Source organism: Salmo salar, chromosome 10, assembly GCF_965601325.2.
Source record: "Salmo salar chromosome 10, fSalSal1, whole genome shotgun sequence".
Taxonomy (NCBI): domain Eukaryota; kingdom Metazoa; phylum Chordata; class Actinopteri; order Salmoniformes; family Salmonidae; genus Salmo; species Salmo salar.
This window is the reverse complement of record NC_138300.1, coordinates 26,305,516-26,325,862: the sequence shown is the minus strand read 5'-3', so window position 1 is coordinate 26,325,862 and position 20,347 is coordinate 26,305,516. Positions and strand designations below refer to the sequence as shown.

Here is a 20,347-nt window from a genome sequence, read left to right as displayed (position 1 = left end):
AGCTAGCCTGTATGTACTCAGAATATTGCAAAATGTGCTTTCGCCGAAAAGCTATTTTAAAATCTGACACAGCGATTGCATAAAGGAGTTCTGTATCTATAATTCTCAAAATAATTGTTATGTATTTTGTCAACGTTTATCATGAGTAATTTAGTAAATTCACCGGAAGTTTTTGGTGGGTATGCTAGTTCTGAACATCACATGCTAATGTAAAACGCAGTTCTTTTTTATATAAATATGAACTTGATTGAACAAAACATGCATGTATATATAACATAATGTCCTAGGAGTGTCATCTGGTGAAGATCATCAAAGGTTAGTGCTGCATTTAGCTGTGGTTTGGGTTTTTGTGACATATATGCTTGCTTTGAAAATGGCTGTGTGATTATTTTTGGTTGCGTACTCTCCTGACATAATCTAATGTTTTGCTTTCGCTGTAAAGCCTTTTTGAAATCGGACAATGTGGTTGGATTAACGAGAGTCTTATCTTTCAAATGGTATAAAATAGTCATATGTTTGAGAAATTGAAGTTATAGCATTTTTGAGGTATTTGTATTTCGCTCCACGCGATTCCACTGGCTGTTGAATAGAGTGGGACGCTAACGTCCCACCTAGCCCATAGAGGTTAAGTATGCTCTCTCTAATTCTCTCTTTCTCTCTTTCTCTCTCTCGGAGGACCTGAGCCCTAGGACCATGCCTCAGGACTACCTGACATGATGGCTCCTTGCTGTCCCCAGTCCACCTGGCCGTGCTGCTGCTCCTGTTTCAACTGTTCTGCCTGCGGCTATGGAACCCTGACCTGTTCACCGGACGTGCTAGCTGTCCCAGACCTGCTGTTTTCAACTCTCTAGAGACAGCAGGAGCGGTAGAGATACTCTCAATGATCGGCTATGAAAAGCCAACTGACATTTACTCTTGAGGTGCTGACTTGTTACACCCTCGACAACTGTGAATATTATTATTTGACCATGCTGGTCATTTATGAACATTTGAACATCTTGGCCATGTGCTGTTATAATCTCCACCCGGCACAGCCAGAAGAGGACTGGCCACCCCTCATAGCCTGGTTCCTCTCTAGGTTTCTTCCTAGGTTTTGACCTTTCTAGGGAGTTTTTCCTATCCACTGTGCTTCTACACCTGCATTGCTTGCTGTTTGGGGTTTTAGGCTGGGTTTCTGTACAGCACTTTGAGATATCAGCTGATGTAAGAAGGGCTATATAAATACATTTGATTTGATTTGATTTGATGGCAGACCACCAGGGCCAGGACTGGGCAGCCCAGCAAAGAGAGGGCTTTAGATGCCCAGATCCCCAGCCGGGTTATGAAAAACGTTTCTTAAACGGAAGCGAACGGAATGAAACACGGATAAACATACCTGAATTTGTTCAATAGAAACTATCATTTGCAATTATTGGACTAAGGATTACACCCTAGATCAGCTAGATGCAAGCAAGAGTGTGCAAGGCAATACTGAATGTGTCACTGTCTCTCACCTTGATTACAAAAAATTATCTCGACCTATGCACCTAAGTTGTAAACTTTCATTCATAGACTAGCTAGATTGTAGCAACCTCATGATGGGCATAGGGAAATTAGGGTATCATATGGTAGGCTAAATCTATTGTCATAACTCTCCTGTGATGATCTGAAGGATCAGGTTACAGTGGGTCAGCTCTACAGCATGCTCTCTCTCATAGAGGGGGAGAGCGGGAAGTAGGCTGTTTTATGGCAGTCATAAAATACGCTGCCTTTATGCTCTGTAGTGTTCGAGATTGAAATGTAAATTGTGGAACACAGAGAGACCCTTGGACATCAAACTTTTGAATAATTTAACAATATTTTTATTTTTGAGAATGTGGGAGTGGTCCGTGGACACTTATGGGACAGTCATGTCGAGTTCGTTTAATTTGGTGATCTCATGAAGGACAGGAAACACACATTACTGTGTCTTTGGTTGTGTCCACTTCTCAATTATGGGGTTGATGTATATGTATATGAGTACATATGAAGCTATTTGTGAAAAGATTAAATGTGATGTTAGCCTTCTAAATGAGAGTATGGGTTTCCATATGAAGCTTTTAACCAAATTAGTGGCCACGCCCACGTGAGCATAGACATTACATCGGCGTCATGAACCACCCTTTTCTCAGAAGTGTATAAAACCCACTCCAGACTAAATTTACATTAGACCAGAAAATATGGAGCTGTCGCTACATGTTGGAATGGTTAAGAAATCTACAAACTGAAGTCAAACAGCGCCAGGACAGTCCCCAGGACAGTCCCCATCTTGAAATGGCTACCACTCTTTAGGCCCAGGAGACCAGACAGCATGTAGTGTTGGCTGGAAATGGTTCAACTCTGAGACTATCGATTACTACATAATAAGAGCAAATCCTAGACGTAGAATTACTAGTCTGCAGCTGGAAATTATGTAAGTCTAGCATGAGAATATTGACAACCGCAGAAGCATCTATTCTATGCAACGACCATCTGTACGCCTGACGTAGGCATTACAACAGACACTATCCAGAGCCGCTGAGAAAGCTACAACCACAGGAAAAACCACCCCTACATTGTGACTTCTGGGGAAGTTAACCAGAGACTCTCTGATGAACTGACTCTCCAGCAGATGGACCGGCGATTCCAACAGAGAAGACAAAAATGACATACGGACATAAATATATACATTGCAATTATTTTCGAATAAGCAGCCGTTCATGTGCAAAGGATTAGCATTTCAATGAATATAATTATCAACTGTGTGTAGTGAATCCATTTTGTCTTTCCCAATCTTTATCTGTCCCCACCGTTTTCCATTGTCTACCAAGCCGTCATATCGGTTTAGCCCACTAGGGACTTATCAATGCATTGTGTTAGTAACCAATAACTATATTATTTGTTCATGTATTTCTGTGACTTGTTTAGTTGGTTAGTAAATAAATAATTATGCCAATTTCTATATCACTGATTCATTATGGAGACTAGGGTTCGTGCAGATATCCAAGGGTTTGCGACATTTATAAATGAGACTGAGTGTAACCGCCGTCTGAAAGAGTAGACCAAGGCGCAGTGTGGATAGTGCTCATAATGTATTTATTTCTGGTGAACACTTAAACAAAATAACAAAAACGACAGCCAAACAGTTCTGTCAGGCAATACTCACGAAACAGAAAATAACCACCCACAAAACACAGGAAAAACCACCCCTACTAAATAGGACCTTCAATTAGAGGCAACGAGGAACAGCTGCCTCCAATTGAAGGTCAACCCAAGAAACCTAAACATAGAAATAGACACACTAGAATAAACATAGAAATATACTAACATAGAACATAAACCAAAAACCCCGAAACACATAAAACAAACACCCCCTGCCACGCCCTGACCAAACTTCAATAACAAATAACCCCCTTTACTGCTCAGGACGTGACAGTACCCCCCATACCCCCCCATCCCCAAAGGTGCAGACCCCGTATGCACGTCAAACAAAAAACACAAAATTAACCCCAAATAAAGGGAGGGAAGGGAGGGTTGCCACCGTCAACAACGGTTCTTGTGCTACACCCCCTCTTCCCAATCCTCCCCCCTACGGAGGTGGCTCAGGAGCAGGACGCAGACCCCGCTCCACCACTGGCTCACCTCACTTTGGTGGCACCTCTAGAGCGGGGTCCCTCGCCGCCGATGCCGGACAGGCGGGCGGCAGGCGGGCGACTCTGGCTGCACCGGACAGGCGGGCGGCTCTGGCAGCGCCGGACTGGCGGGCGGCTCTGGCAGCTCCGGACAGGCGGGCGGCTCTGGCAGCTCCGGACAGGCGGGCGGCTCTGGCGCAGGACGCACCAGGCTGGGGAGACATGCAGGAGGCCTGGCTCTAGGAGCAGGCACAGGACTCACCAGGCTGGGGAGACTTGCAGGAGACCTGGCTCTAGGAGCAGGCACAGGACTCACCCAGCTGGAGAGACATGCAGGAGGCCTGGCTCTGGGAGCAGGCACAGGACTCACCCGGCTGGAGAGACATGCAAGAGGCCTGGCTCTGGGAGCAGGCACAGGACTCACCTGGCTGGAGAGACATGCAGGAGGCCTGGCTCTGGGAGCAGGCACCGGATACACTGGGCCGTGGAGGCGCACTGGCGGTCTCGAGTGCAGGACTGGCACCACCCGTACTGGCTGGGTGCCCGCTTCCCCAAGGCAAATGTGGGACGCTGGCACTGAGCACACCGGCCTGTGGATGCTCGGCCTCGACTCCGTGCGCATCACCCTATAGCACGGGGCTTGACCAGTCAAATGCTCGCCACGGTAAGCACCGGGAGTTGGCTCAGGCCGCACTGGGTTCTCCAGGCGAACTGGGGAAACCGTGCCTGGAGCGGGCGCAGGACTCACCGGGCTGTGGAGGCGCAATGGAGGTCTGGAGCGCCAAGCTGGCACAAGACGTGCAGGGCTGGGGAGGCGCACAGGAGGCCTGGTGCGTGGGGCTGGCACAGTCTTCACCAGACGGCTAGCACGCACCTCAGGACGAGTATGGAGAGCTGACTCAGGTGACATCAATTCGAGGACACGCTCCATAGGGCGAATGTTGTGCCCCATGCACCAACACAGCAGCTCTCTCATAGCTCTCTCCTCCAATCTCCCCATCAACTCCTTCACTGTCTCTGCTTCGCTCCCTTCGCTCACCTCCAACTTCACCCCGACTGGCTGTGGTTCCATCCTCGGCTCCGCCGACCGTCCCGTGTGCCCCCCCCAAAAAAAACTTGGGGCTGCCTCTCCTCCTCTTGCCGTGCCAGCCGATCCTCCCAGAAACGGCGTTCTGCCTTCGCTGCCTCTATGCTCCTCCATACCACGCTGCTTGGTCCGTTGAAGGTGGGTGGTTCTGTAACGGGCCGTCTGAAAGAGTAGACCAAGGCGCAGCGTGGATAGTGCTCATCATGTATTTATTTCTGGTGAACACTTAAACAAAATAATAAAAACGACAGCCAAACAGTTCTGTCAGGTAATACTCACGAAACAGAAAATAACCACCCACAAAACACAGGAAAAACCACCCCTACTAAATAGGACCTTCAATTAGAGGCAACGAGGAACAGCTGCCTCCAATTGAAGATCAACCCAAGAAACCTAAACATAGAAATAGACACACTAGAATAAACATAGAAATATACTAACATAGAACATAAACCAAAAACCCCAAAACACATAAAACAAACACCCCCTGCCATGCCCTGACCAAACTACAATAACAAATAACCCCCTTTACTGGTCAGGACGTGACACTGAGGTAATAATGATACATTAATAGAAGACTAATCGATAAGATATGAAAATATCTGAAGAGTTGGTTCGGGAAATAGAGACTCTATAAACATTTTCCCGTGGTGCCCCGACTTCCTAATTAATTAAAGTTTACATGATAAGTTTAATCATGTAATAATAATTACACATAGAGAATTGATTTGATAAAATAACAATCTTCACATTTAATGATAGTCACAGACACGACACTCTCAGTGTTACATTGAGCTGGGTGAATGGAAAATGAATGACAGTCATCCAATATACTGTAATAGAAATAAGGCCATGGTCATAAAAAAATGATCGTCCTCCTTCATCTTAAACGGCACTGACCGCCACTGATCCACAGTAAAGCCTATTGAGAGAAATTAATTAAACGTATTACTTAAACTCAACAAAGATATAATAGCAGTGATGGGCAATTTTTAACGCAGAGTTAAACACAGAGATAAAATGTCCTCGAAGCCCAGTCTTCTATAGACAGGAGGCCTATTGCTGTGTAAAATGGGGCCAGTCTACTTCCAGAAAAGCTGCGGACTAGACTAAATAAAATATAAATGATCATTTCCCCACAATATTCCAACATAGGCACCACTGGCTTTTTTCTGCCAGTGGTTTTAGTCTTCCGTGACCACTGGAAGGAGAGTCTCTCCCATCTCTCGGAATTTCAGTATGGAGTGCAAAACATATCGTCCTATTAAATCACTGTCTGGCCACGGATCCTGAATAATGCAGAGCATCACGGGAGAGGAGCTCAGGGATCATGGAAGAGGGGGAGCTGTGTGGTGCTGTGAGTTTCCTGAATTTAACTCCCTCTCTGGGGATTTCATCAACCTTACCCATAATCCTTCCCCCCTCTCTCTCGCCCCCTATTTCTCTCTCTCTGCACTCCATTGCACCTCATTTTATGACATATTATTAAAGTGGTCCATGTGTCTTTTTATGTATATTGCCTAGGAAAATGCATTTACTAAATACAGTACAGTCATCTATTTCCTTAGCTCTTTTTTAAAAAGATACCCTGCTCCAGCTCTTGCTGTGTGTGACATATAAGCATGCTTCACCAAGCTTGACAATTTTTTAGGGAGGCTATTAACATCTTAAACAGGAGGGTTCAACCACAGGCACGACATCATACATATCATATGAAGACCATTTAGTGTATGGGTTTATATTATTGGCCCATTCTGAAAGGGCATTTCATGTCATGTTCTTTTATATACTCAGCATACTCATTCACTCACAGGAACTCTGTTACCGCACACACCTCAACATCCTCAATCACCACCAATTCTAGAGCACCACTAAAACATTAATTATTGTACAGTTAGTTAAATACTGTTGTGTGAAATGTATGGAGATCTCAGATTTTACAGTATGTTGCATATTTTGTATACACAACAACATTTGATATTTACTCAGCCGGTTTGACAGCTAAGTTTATCAGAGAGTTAAGTTGATTGATTAATTCTGGTTGCAGACATGACATTCTACTACTGCTCCTCTTTCCTGGAAGATCTGGTTTGAGATAGATTAGTTAAGATTATAGGAATGACAGCACATAGGGAGACGCGGGGTTGCCTCTGGTACATCGTTTTGGCTGCTTCATTGATGTGATTTTTTTCATGTTTCTGCTATGCAGCCACGTGAGCTCAAGTAAAAAATGTAATAAAAGCCCAGTACATTTAATGATTAAATTAAAATGTAAACGCAATGTGTCATAATGGACACTTCATGGGTAAACAGAAGCTAATGGCGCATTAACGTACACTCACCCACTATGACAAAATATGTATGGTATCTGTCTCTCTGAATTTCCAGATTTCAGCTTTTCCTGCTGGGAAGGTTGGGGATCAAATTCAGTATATTTGAGAAAACTGTGGTTATTTCTGCTGTTCACACATTGGGCTGTATAAGGGAAGAACTGCATGGTAGGTTGCAGTATTATGCTATAATGTACATTTAAACCTATGTATGCTTATGAATTAGGGTTAGGTATGGACATGAAGCTAGCATCATCCTAGTTCAATCCTAACCCTAGCTTCAACCCTAACCCTAACCCTTACCCTACAGCAACCCTAACCCTACCTTCATTTCCACACCATGGCTCAACCCTTACCCTAACCCTAACCCTAACCCTAGTCTAGATCATATGGTTAGGGTAACTGTCCAATCAGCAGCATCTATTGCAGTGAAGAACCACACATCCAATCTGTTGGATGACAGGTCCATTGTATGTTGCGAGGTCATTTCAATAGTGTAATTTTGTATTCAAGGTCTACAATATAACATTGTGGCCCCCATCATATAACCAATCATTGTCAAGAGGGTTTTGTTAGCAACAGTTAGCTAATGGACAACTGAATAATCCTTTTGAATATAACCAGTTCTCAAGGATGTGTCCTCCAGTAGAATAATCATAGCACACTGCTCTCTCTCATTGCTTGAACTAACTCTCTGGTTCCTGTTGCTGGTAATTACTTGAAATATTGATTGTGAAGTTAAAAGACAGTAATAAACACATGCAATTAAAACGCAATAGTGAGGGGTTTGTCAATTAACTGTGTACTGAAATTCCCCTGCAGGAGTTCCAAGGACAGATTAGAGAAACAGCCATTTGCCCACCTTGAATGTTGTTTTAAAAGTGGTTACCTAATTCATGTATAATGGCTCCTTCACCGGTAAATGATTAGCCAGCACTTTCATATGAAGTGATTAAAGTTAGCATATCAATTCACATTAAATGGATTTGTGCCACAGAAACTATAGCAACAAGATAATTATGACTATGAATAGTCATTAGAATGGGATAATTGACAATGGGTGTAGTTGTAGAAATGCAATTACAGTGAAGTGTAACCTCTCTTGTAAGTCCTGACGCTGGGGATTCCATGTGAAATATAACGTGCCATGTTGATTAGGGCCGATATCCCAGCATGCTGTCCTTTAATGGGATTACTTTGATTAAGTACCTTGTTTAATTGAAGTGGGTGGGCAGAGCTGAGGGGGCAGCATGTTCCTAGAAGGAGTCATACTATAATATACAGTTATAAAGATTATGTATTTTGTTTTGTATGTTCCAAAGGCTTTTAGTTCAGGAGAATATTCAAGCACCAACCTAATATTGAAACAATGGGTAAAATTGAACGTAAAAACATTTTTTTTGCATCCTGTGTCTTTGTGCTGTTGTTGAAGAAACATATACATTCAGTCCCATTTGAGACAAGAAATATGCCAAGTTTGAAATCCTGCCTCGGTTCGTGATACATTAAAACAGGCATTCCACATACAGCAAGATTACATCTGTGGGTCCCTACACTCTCATTCCATCCCTCTTAAAATCCCATGTCAAATGTGTGATATGAAACTTCAAATAATGTGGTTTTCTTATTGCATTTGGCCATTGTTTATTACCCTATCTTGGATACTGAAGCGTAAAGTCATTTCAGGACCTCTATTGCTCCCACACACTTGATGCTGAGGGTGTCAGCATCAGCAATACTTCACGAAGGGGTTTATTGAAACATAAAAGGCAGAAGTTGTATTCTAACTTCTCAACGTAATGTTTTTCAAAGGCATGTTAACACAGGCTTGTATTTTCAACTGCATTCACGCTGTTCACTTGTTCTCCACAACTTACAATATCTCATGCAAACTGATGACCTTCCAGGGGAATACATGGACTGGCTTGATTGATTTGTCTTTATTGAGTGCATTTAATACAATATTTCTTCTCAGAAAGTTTCAACTACAAACTCTGACATACTCAGCACAATAAACAAATTTGTAACTGTACAATGACACCCCCAAACAAATGAAAAGATCCCTCCTGGTTGTGTTAAGTCTTATTTACAGTAGGTTGGATGAGTGTGTCCGTTCTCATGCTGCTATGTTGTGGCTTTCCAGTCTCAGTCCAGAGACATGGCTGGAGAAAGAGCCACCAGTCAGATGTCTTTGAAAGTGGAAAGGGGCCGTTTCACATTGGCGTACTCTGAAAATTTAGGGAAAAGCTGTGTCTTGATCCAAGCAATCTACTTTTTTTGACGAGCTGGAAATCACATTCCTCAAAATGTAGATAAATACTGATTTTGAAAACAGACAAAAAAAAAAAAAAATCGGATAAAATTTTCTCACAACACTCCAAAACAGCAATATCCTGGGAGACAAGTTTGTTTAAATGGCAGGAGTATAGGAGAGCAAGGGAGTGAAAGTTCGAGTTAGGGTTTGGGCTAGGAGGTTTCTTATCTGCTGGTGAATTACTTAAAGTGGCACAATTACAAGGGGAGGTGAAGTCAATGTAACAATTAAACCGTCTAGAAAGTCAGCAATACCACCATAAAGTATGTCCACTTGAATAAGGAATGAGTCCACTTACAGGAATCTCTAAGTTTGCCTCAATGAGTCTGGGAGTGTCTGCATTTGCTGTTGGATCTTGACTTTTAACGAGACTGTCTGAATTACAGAAAGGCACTTTAAATGCAGAACACAGATAAGAGACCTCACAATGTCAGACTACTTTCACATTCAGTGCAAGTTCTCCAACTTCTCCCAGCTTTCATCTTCAAAATAACAACACTTTTTCCAATTCCACCAGTCTATTACCCGAATCAGTGGAGTGAAGCTGAACACTAACGTCCAACAGCTACCAAATTACTATTATAAAAAGGAAAACTTGAATAAGGACAGCAACTTTTTATGTGTCCCCACAGAATGAACAGATGTCTAATTTAGAAAGACTTAAAATTCCATAATGACACTTTCGTCTTCAAAGTCTTTGCTTGAATGCTGGTGATACAACACTCTCTGTATTATGTTATGCATTAGGTACTGTTGAGACAAATTTGGCCAAAGTGTTTGTGTAACACTTAACCTGATGGGCCCTGACATACAGTATAGTCTGCTCTGCTCAATAATAAGTCTTTGTTGCCACCAATAACTAACTGTGAGGGGTTACCATGACACTGCTGAAGACAGCTCCTACTGTGATAGTAGTTAGAGAGACAATGATTTGTAATGGAGATGGCAGTTACTCTGTACATAGCTTCACATGCAGTCTAAGGCCTGCTGAGCAAATATGCACACAAATGAACAGTAGACACTTTTTCAAAGGTAAGATGTTAGAAGGCTCCCACTTGTTACCCTGTAATCCGTCATATTTAAGCTGGGTAATGAATTTGATGCTTCAGTTCCAGCGTCTAGGTCCCCAGGAGAACACAGCCACCCACTTCAAGCTATTAACCTGCACTGTTTCAACAGCCCCCATCATCACCACATATCATTATAAGCTGATCGCAAATAGATGATGTCTATCGTTAGTAGATATCAACGTAATTAAAAAAGGAGAGGAAGTACAAGGCAATGAAATGTCAGAATCTGATAGGAGAATGACCTGTCTGTAACGATCAGTATTCCCCCAGACGTTTTGAACCTCATTCCTGCCACTTAATGGCTTGGCGTGGGAGGAAGTCACCTGTGTTAATTAAAAGGTAGCTTTACAAAGTCCATACCTATTACTTATATTCCCACGCTCTCTGTCATAATAAAAACAACCTTCACTGACTTACAACATGCTTTTGACACAGTTCTTTAATGCGCCTCGAGTGGCCCAGAATCAACACAGCATGGTCAACCCAACATGTCAAGCTGGGAAGGATGTTCTGTTGTCATGTTTTAAAAGGAACTGGAAATGGTAGGTTAACGTTCTGGGGTAGTAGTGTGGTGAAAGCACGAAGCACTTGAGACTGTCAATACAACTTTCAGATTTCATATAACTTTCACTCTCCCTGTAACATTATTTCTTACCCTGGGTATTCGATGAACAACACTAGACACTTACTGACTCTTGCAGTTGTATGGGTTCAATGTCAATCTGGTCTCTGAAAGTCTAAAACATTACAAAGAGATATTTTATATGTATATATAAACAGTGAATCCTTTAGAGAGAATCAGTCATGTCAGTCTTTACCCCATGGATCTGCCTCCAATTGGGAAGAACTTCCAAGTGCCTCCATAGAAAATAACCCTTCATGACTACAACAATCCTAAACTATTCAGGTGAAACTAGCTGTTGTTGTTGCAAAAAATGCAAGCATCAAATTAATATCCATATAGTATTTACAAATCATCTTCAATATGAAGATTCATTTAAATAAGAAGTCAATCTACTTGTTTTGATTTTAATATCTTTTTTGTATCTTTTTTTAAATTTGGGTGACACCGTTTGATGCTGTTCTTTGGCTATGTCATCCCTTTGATCCTCACATAAAGTAGCACAGGTTTTTTATATTTTATTTTTAGCACTTCAAGACCATCTGTCACGGCAAGCAAACAAACGCCCTTGCATTTCCACTTGCTCTATTCTTCAGCAAAAAATAAGCCAACTTGATAGACTGCCGTGATTGAACCAGTGAAGTTGTTCTGAGGCAGAATCTTCTCTTCTATCCCTTTGTACCTTCAGTAGACTAGAGGGCAGGTATCTTTCCCTCTGGTCTTGAGAAAGTGTGTGTTGGGGGCGTGAATGTTGTTGTTAGATCAAGGCTAGTGTCTCCACCCTGGTGTATTCTTTAGGGTCATCAGGAGTTCTACTATGGGTTCCCTGGTGGTGGTGGTGGCCCCCCTGTAGTCAGGCCATGGAGTTGGGGGACTGGGCCATCTGGTCCCTCATAGACTGGACACTGCTCAGGATCTTCTTCTGATGGCCGGCCAGGGTCACTCCTATCCTCAGCAGGTCTCTGACAAACAGGACGAACAGTGTCAACAACAAGGCTAAGAGATGGAGGTGTTCACAGTACAGTACCTCATGTCTGTGTGTTTTCTCTTGGATGGAATTATTGAGCTATGGATATTGTCATTGTGCGTGTACTAATACATAGACAAACAATCACACCATGCACAAAGACAATGGTACAATATTTTGTCTGCTTGAGGCAGAGCAGAAATACAAACATGTAGGGATGGTTTCCAGCATAGTAAACAATGTGCCAGATACACTCCCTGCTAGAGATAAGCACAATATATTTTTACTGTTCCCATTCATATGGTAATACACTGTTCTATTTACAATGGTAAGCCCAGAATGGACACAATTGGTTGAGGACTGCTGGGAATTGTTGCTGACTTGTACAGTAGCAGTCAAATGGACAACAACAACCTCAAGGCCATCTATTTGATCAGTCTGAACAACCAGCAGGTTGACATTTATTGTTATGTGTCTTGTCATGGAGCCAGAACTGAGCGATTTCTCCTTAGATGAGCCAGCTGCAAAGTCAAAATGTACTATATTGTAAAAATTCATGAAAACAAAAATGTCCTTTTTGGTCTGAATTTAAAATTAGGGCTAGGCATTAGGGTTAGCAGTGTGGCTAGGGTTAAAATCAGACATTATGACTTTGTGACTGTGCCAGCTAATGACCACTGCAGAGCTGCATCCAGAACAAGATTCATGACAAAAAAAACGCTAACCTGCAAACAACCAAAGGAAAGCCAATCATTTGTCCTACTTTAAATAATTTGTATTCGTGCCACTATCAAATCAAAGTGATTAGTAAGACCTTGGCGACGTAGACCTATCCAGAGCTCTGAATGCCTGGTGGATTTGAAGCATGACAGTCCTGAGCTCCTATGGACATTTACTGAAGGGATTATTCCTGTGTCTGAGCCAGGAGCATGATTCCCATTATTCTGAGACAGCTTTTTGAAGGTGGATGTGTGACTGCAATGGCCTGTGTGTCTGGTTGGCTGTCTCAGTGAACCTGATTGAAAATTCATTCCAGCCTGCCCCATTACGCTACATCTAGAAGAGTGCAAATCTAATTATAGGGGGATAATACTTCTGAGACCTTCTGTAATCTGTGACAAATGAGTGTGTTGCGTGCGCCCGTTTGCGTGTGTGTGCATGTGTGCAGGCAGGTGTGTGTATTCCATGACTGCTAGTGTAACACTTCTCAAAAAAGTAATATTGGGAACCATCTACCTGATCAAGGGCAGATCAAATATTCTATTGCTACAGTGGATAGTGATTGGAGGGTTTTACTGTTTGGTGACTCCTGATAAGATGGGGAAATTAGGTGGGATATGACAACGTCAGGACTTACTCAGAGGTGATCTGAGCCACCAGGGGTAAGGAAGTGAAGCCAGACCCCAGAAAGGTGTCTCTGTACTGGCCCATCTTGATGGCACCTAGCCAGTCCTCCACAGAGGTGAAGGTGGTGAAGTCTGGAATGGAGCGGCCCAGCAGGGGCTGAGAAGGCCTGTGGAGAAAAAGAGAGGAGAGGGATGAAACAGTGAAGGGATGTGGTACAGGAGAGGGGAAACCTGGGACAAGTGTTTCAGTAATATGGTGTGTGTGCTATGAAGGTGCTGTATGTGTTCTGTTGAGAGTCAAACCAGTTTTTACAGACGTACACTGCAGTGATGGTGGCCACAGCTTTGAGGCTGGTAGGGTTGCGCATCATCTTGTCCAGCGTATTGACGATGTCAGGGAATTTGGGCCGGGCGTTTCTGTCTTTCTGCCAGCAGTCCAGCATCAGCTGGTGTAGTGCTGTGGGGCAGTCCATGGGAGGGGGTAGACGGTAGTCCTGCTCTATGGCATTGATCACCTGTACCAGGAGGAGAGGAGAAAGAGATGTCACATTTAACCTGTTAGGGCTAGGGGGTAGTATTGACACGGCCGGATAAAAAAACATAACCGATTTAATCTGGTTACTACTCCTGCCCAGTAACTAGAATATGCATATAATTATTGGCTTTGGATAGAAAACACCCTAAAGTTTCTAAAACTGTTTGAATTGTGTCTGTGAGTATAACAGAACTCATATGGAAGGCCAAAACCTGAGAAGATTCCATGCAGGAAGTGGCCTGTCTGACAAGTTGTGTTTCATCTTGGCTCTTTTTATTGAAGACTGAGGATCTTTGCTATAACGTGACACTTCCTACGGCTCCCATAGGCTCTCAGAGCCTGGGAAAAAGCTGAACGATATCGAGGCAGCCTCTGGCTGAAACACATTATCGCTTTTGGCAAGTGGCCGATCAGAGTACTATGGGCTTAGGCGCGTGCCCGAGTCGACCCCATGCTTTATTTTCTTTCGTCTGTTTACCTAAACGCAGATTCCCGGTCGGAATATTATCGCTTTTGTATGAGAAAAATTGCATAAAAATTGATTTTAAAGAGCGGTTGACATGCTTCGAAGTACGGTAATGGAATATTTAGAATTTTTTGGTCACGAATTGCGCCATGCTCGTCACCCTTATTTACCCTTTCGGATAGTGTCTTGAACGCACAAACAAAACGCCGCTATTTGGATATAACAATGGATTATTTGGGACCAAACCAACATTTGTTATTGAAGTAGAAGTCCTGGGAGTGCATTCTGACGAAGACAGCAAAGGTAATAACATTTTTCTTATAGTAAATCTGACTTTGGTGAGTGCTAAACTTGCTGGGTGTCTAAATAGCTAGCCCTGTGATGCCGGGCTATCTACTGAGAATATTGCAAAATGTGCTTTCACCAAAAAGCTATTTTAAAATCGGACATATCGAGTGCATAGAGGAGTTCTGTATCTATAATTCTTAAAATAATTGTTATGCTTTTTGTGAACGTTTATCGTGAGTAATTTAGTAAATTCACCGGCAGTGTTCGGTGGGAATGCTAGTCACATGCTAGTCACATGCTAATGTAAAAAGCTGGTTTTTGATATAAATATGAACTTGATTGAACAAAACATGCATGTATTGTATAACATAATGTCCTAGGGTTGTCATCTGATGAAGATCATCAAAGGTTAGTGCTACATTTAGCTGTGGTTTGGGTTTATGTGACATTATATGCTAGCTTGAAAAATGGGTGTCTGATTATTTCTGGCTGGGTACTCTGCTGACATAATCTAATGTTTTGCTTTCGTTGTAAAGCCTTTTTGAAATCGGACAGTGTGGTTAGATTAACGAGAGTCTTGTCTTTAAAATGGTGTAAAATAGTCATATGTTTGAAAAATTGAAGTTTTTGCATTTTTTAGGTATTTGAATAACACGCCACGGGATTACACTGGCTGTTTAGTAGGTGGGACGCAGCGTCCCACCTAGCCCATAGAGGTTAAAGAGAGGAAAGGAAGGAAAAAGCGAGGGACATAGTAGACTACACTGGGAGACTGAGAATCAAAAGGACACCCTGAGAACCTAGACTACAGGGACGGACAAAGGGGTTGGTTTGAACACATTGTTTGGCAGCGAAACATACATATGAAACACAAATCTAATATGGAAAATGTCCATTGTGGTTCTAAACAATGGAAGAGTTCATAACCAATTGACAAAGGTTTTTGATGTGCTGTATGTTTCAAGACACCTGCAACTGAACTGCTTCCAGATTGGAGGTTTCAAAACACCATAACAGAGCAGTGGATGCCAGGTCTAATAGGATTTCATTGGCACACTTCCAAAGATACCATCATATCCAATTTAAGCTTCCTTACAGCTTGTCACTGCTTGTAAGACCTAGCTTTGTGTTTGTGTAAACACTTGCTGTAAGGAGGAGAAAGAATACATTGTGCAAAGTTTTGATCAACTTCACAGAAATTTGCACTCTGTGACCCAGGTATCTTCACTCTACATCCAAATCTGTCAATCAAAGTTTACAGTAATATCCCATTTGATGAATCTATTTTCTCTATCCATACGATCCTCAGTAGATTTTCCCTGGTCTCTGTGTTGCAGCTGAACTTCAGGCAGAACAACGGATACCACAGCTGATAATTGCTTTCAAAAACAGGACGGTCTGAAGGGATTTTGCTATATCTCCGTTCCCTGATTTCTCTTTATCAGAGAGAGGGTGGTCTCTCCAGACAGCCGTCAATCACCACAGCATAAAAGAAGAGACAGCTTTGCTATAGAAACGGGCAGGAGCCAGCTTCCTTGTGGGGGCTGGGGCCTGATTGCTTGTAAAATAGAAAAAAAGGAGAGAGTGGGAATTTAATGAACTTGTTAAGAAATCTTCCCCCGCCCCTGACTATTCAACCTTGATTGCAGGAGAGTGGCAGGCGAGAGAGTTGCTGTCTGGGAATTCACTACGGGAGATCTCGTTAGTGTCTGAGGTAGGACTGTTGCAAATGGGAAGCGGTGCTTTCAACAATAATCTTCTTTACCTATAATCCTCCAGCATCTCTAGGTGGGTTACTCCAAGGATTTACAGAGTGCTGCACTGGTGGAGACTGCAGTGCCACTACACGAACTCTGAATAAAAACCGCACATAACTACAGAGTCTGGCAGACAGACAGATCCACAACAATTCAGCAGTGTAATATTTGTGATGCAGATTTGAGGAGACCAGTGTTAAGTGTTAGTTTGACATAAAACGAGTATAAATATGAAACCCAGTGTCAATACAGACAAAAGCTCATTAGCAGACATACATAATGACATCCTTAAATGAAATAATGAGCCCTGTATCATGGTATTCTCAATTTTTTAATGCAGTCACATACAGTGCACTCAGAAAGTATTCACACCCCTTGACTTTTTCCACATTTTGTTGTGTTACAGCCCGAATGAAAAATGTAATAAATTGAGATGTTGTGTCACTGGCCTACACACAAAACCCCATGATGTCAAAGTCGAATGATTCTTTTTATACATTTTTACAATGTACTCACTCTGTGTGCAATAATAGTGTTTAACATGATTTTTTAATGACTACCACATCTCTGTATCCCACAGATACAATTATCTGTAAGTCCCTCAGTCAAGCAGTGAATTTCAATCACAAATTCAACCACAAAGACCAGGGAGGTTTTCCAATGCTTCACATAGAATATGGCAACAACAAAAAAATGCAGTTATTGAATATCCCTTTGAGCATGGTGAAGTTATTAATTACACTTTGGATGGTGTATCAATACACCCAGTCACTACAAATACATGTGTCCTTCCAAACTCAGTTTTTGGAGAAGAAGGAAACTGCTCAGGGATTTCACCATTTAAACAATTAGAGTTTAATAGGCTGTGATAGGAGAAAACTGAGGATTGATCAACAGTATTGCAGTTACTCCACAATACTAACATAAATGACACAGTTAAAAGAAGGAAGTCTGTCTTGTTTGCAATAAGGCACTAAAGTAAAACTGCAAAAAATGTGACAAAGAAATGTACTATGTCCTGAATACAAAGCGTTATGTTTGGGGCAAGTCCAAAAACACATCACTGAGTACTACTCTTCATATTTTCAAGCATGGTGGTGGCTGCATCATGTTATGGGTATGCTTGTCATCGGCAAGGACAGGTTTTTTTTTACATAAAAAGAAACGGACTGAAGCTAAGTATAGGAAAAATCCTAGAGGAAAACCTGTTTCAGTCTGCTTTGAAACAGACACTGGGAGACAAATTCACCTTTCAGCAGGACAATAACCTAAAACACAAGGCCAAATACACACTGGAGTTGCTTACCAAGATGACATTGAATGTTCCTGAGTGGCTTAGTTACAGTTTTGACTTAAATCGTCTTGAAAATCTATGGCAAGACTTTAAAATGGCTGTCAAGAAATGATCAAGAACCAACTTGACAGAGATTGAAGAATTGTTAAAAGAATAATGTGCAAAGCTATTAGAGACCCAGAAAGAATAGCAGCTGTAATCACTGCACATGTATAGACTCAGGGGTGTGAATACTTATGTAAATTAGATATTTCTGTATGTCATTTTCAATAAATCTGCAAAAGTGTAAAAAAACATGCTTTCACTTTGTCATTATGTGGTATTGTGTGTAGATTGGTGAGAAAAAAACTAATATTTAATACATTTTAAATTCAGGCTGTAACACAACAAAATGTGGAATAAGGAAAGGGGTATGAATACTTTCTGAAGGCACTGTATCTGTTAATACTGCAAGGAAGTTGAATAATACTCACATCCTGGTTGCTCATGTCCCAGTACGGCCGCTCGCCAAATGACATCACCTCCCACATGACGATGCCGTAGCTCCACACGTCGCTGGCTGAGGTGAACTTTCTGTAGGCAATGGCCTCAGGGGCTGTCCATCTCACCGGGATCTTCCCTCCCTGGGGGGAGAAACAGAGACAAGGAAGAAAGAGAGGGAAATGTTTTAGACTGTAATCTTGTGTCTCTTTACACTGGCTGGTTTGACATGACATTTGACAGTTTCCTGCTTTTTAAGGCCAAGGCCAAACTGTAATAGCCAAAGACGAATGGAGAACCATATCTGTGAGCTTCCTCTTACAAATACACTGATATCACCCCACCAATCGGAGTATTTATTCAAAACCTACAATCTCCATATCAAAAACATATGCAATGGACTTAAAACCAAACTATTTATATAGCATTATAAACATTCTTGAGGAAAATAAGAACAATCCGAAATTTATTTTTGATACTGTCGCAAAGCTAACTAAAAAGCAGCCTTCGCAAATGGAGGATGGCTTTCACTTCAGCAGTAATACATTTATGAACTTCTTTGAGGAAAAGATCATGATCATTAGAAAGCAAATTACGGACTCCTCTTTAAATCTGGGTATTCCTCCAAAGCTCCATTGTCCTGAGTCTACACAACTCTGCCAGGACCTAGGATCAAGGGAGATACTAAAGTGTTTTAGTACTATATCTCTTGACACAATGATGAAAATAATCATGGCCTCCAAACCCTCAAGCTGCATACTGGACCCTATTCCAACTAAACTACTGAAAGAGCTGCTTCCTGTGCTTGGCCCTCCTATGTTGAACATAATAAATGGCTCTCTATCCACCGGATGTGTACCAAGCTCACTAAAAGTGGCAGTAATAAAGCCTCTCTTGAAAAAGCCGAATCTTGACCCAGAAATGATAAAAAACTATTGGCCTATATCGAATCTTCCATTCCTCTCAAAAAAAATTGAAAAAGCTGTTGCACAGCAACTCACTGCATTCCTGAAGACAAACAATGTATACGAAACGCTTCAGTCTGGTTTTAGACCCCATCATAGCACTGAGACTGCACTTGTGAAGGTGGTAAATGACCTTTTAATGACGTCACACCGAGGCTCTGCATCTGTCCTCGTGCTCCTAGATCTTAGTGCCGCTTTTGATACCATCGATCACCACATTCTTTTGGAGAGATTGGAAACCCAAATTGGTCTACATGGACAAGTTCTGGCCTGGTTTAGATCTTATCTGTCGGAAAGATATCAGTTTGTCTCTGTGAATGGTTTGTCCTCTGACAAATCAATTGTAAATTTCGGTGTTCCTCAAGGTTCCGTTTTAGGACCACTATTGTTTTCACTATATATTTTACCTCTTGGGGATGTCATTCGAAAACATAATGTTAAATTTCACTGCTATGCGGACGACACACAGCTGTACATTTCAATGAAACATGGTGAAGCCCCAAAATTGCCCTCGCTAGAATCCCGTGTTTCAGACATAAAGAAGTGGATGGCTGCAAACTTTCTACTTTTAAACTCGGACAAAACAGAGATGCTTGTTCTAGGTCCCAAGAAACAAAGAGATCTTCTGTTGAATCTGACAATTAATCTGGATGGTTGTACAGTCGTCTCAAATAAAACTGTGAAGGACCTCGGCGTTACTCTGGACCCTGATCTCTCTTTTGAAGAACATATCAAGACTGTTTCAAAGACAGCTTTTTTCCATCTACGTAACATTGCAAAAATCAGAAACTTTCTGTCCAAAAATGACGCAGAAAAATTTATCCATGCTTTTGTTACTTCTAGGCTGGACTACTGCAATGCTCTACTTTCCGGCTACCCGGATAAAGCACTAAACAAACTTCAGTTAGTGCTAAATACGGCTGCTAGAATCCTGACTAGAACCAAAAAATTTGATCATATTACTCCAGTGCTAGCCTCCCTACACTGGCTTCCTGTTAAGGCAAGGGCTGATTTCAAGGTTTTACTGCTAACCTACAAAGCATTACATGGGCTTGCTCCTACCTATCTTTCCGATTTGGTCCTGCCGTACATACCTACACGTACGCTACGGTCACAAGACGCAGGCCTCCTAATTGTCCCTAGAATTTCTAAGCAAACGGCTGGAGGTAGGGCTTTCTCCTATTGAGCTCCATTTTT

General features: G+C 42.1%; 1 protein-coding gene across 1 annotated transcript in view; it reads right to left on the bottom strand.

The window, feature by feature from the left end:
- Window positions 1-8,971: 8,971 nt before the first annotated feature.
- The window catches only part of LOC106613872 (ephrin type-B receptor 1), a 215,925-nt gene continuing 204,549 nt past the window's right edge, over window positions 8,972-20,347 (bottom strand). Inside the window, exons 13-16 of the mRNA XM_014216576.3 lie at window positions 18,179-18,328; window positions 13,687-13,880; window positions 13,377-13,532; window positions 8,972-12,014 (exon numbers count right to left, since the gene is read on the bottom strand). Of these exons, the coding sequence (XP_014072051.1) occupies window positions 11,906-12,014; window positions 13,377-13,532; window positions 13,687-13,880; window positions 18,179-18,328 (609 nt within the window). The 3' untranslated portion in view covers window positions 8,972-11,905. The remainder of the gene's footprint in view (window positions 12,015-13,376; window positions 13,533-13,686; window positions 13,881-18,178; window positions 18,329-20,347) is intronic.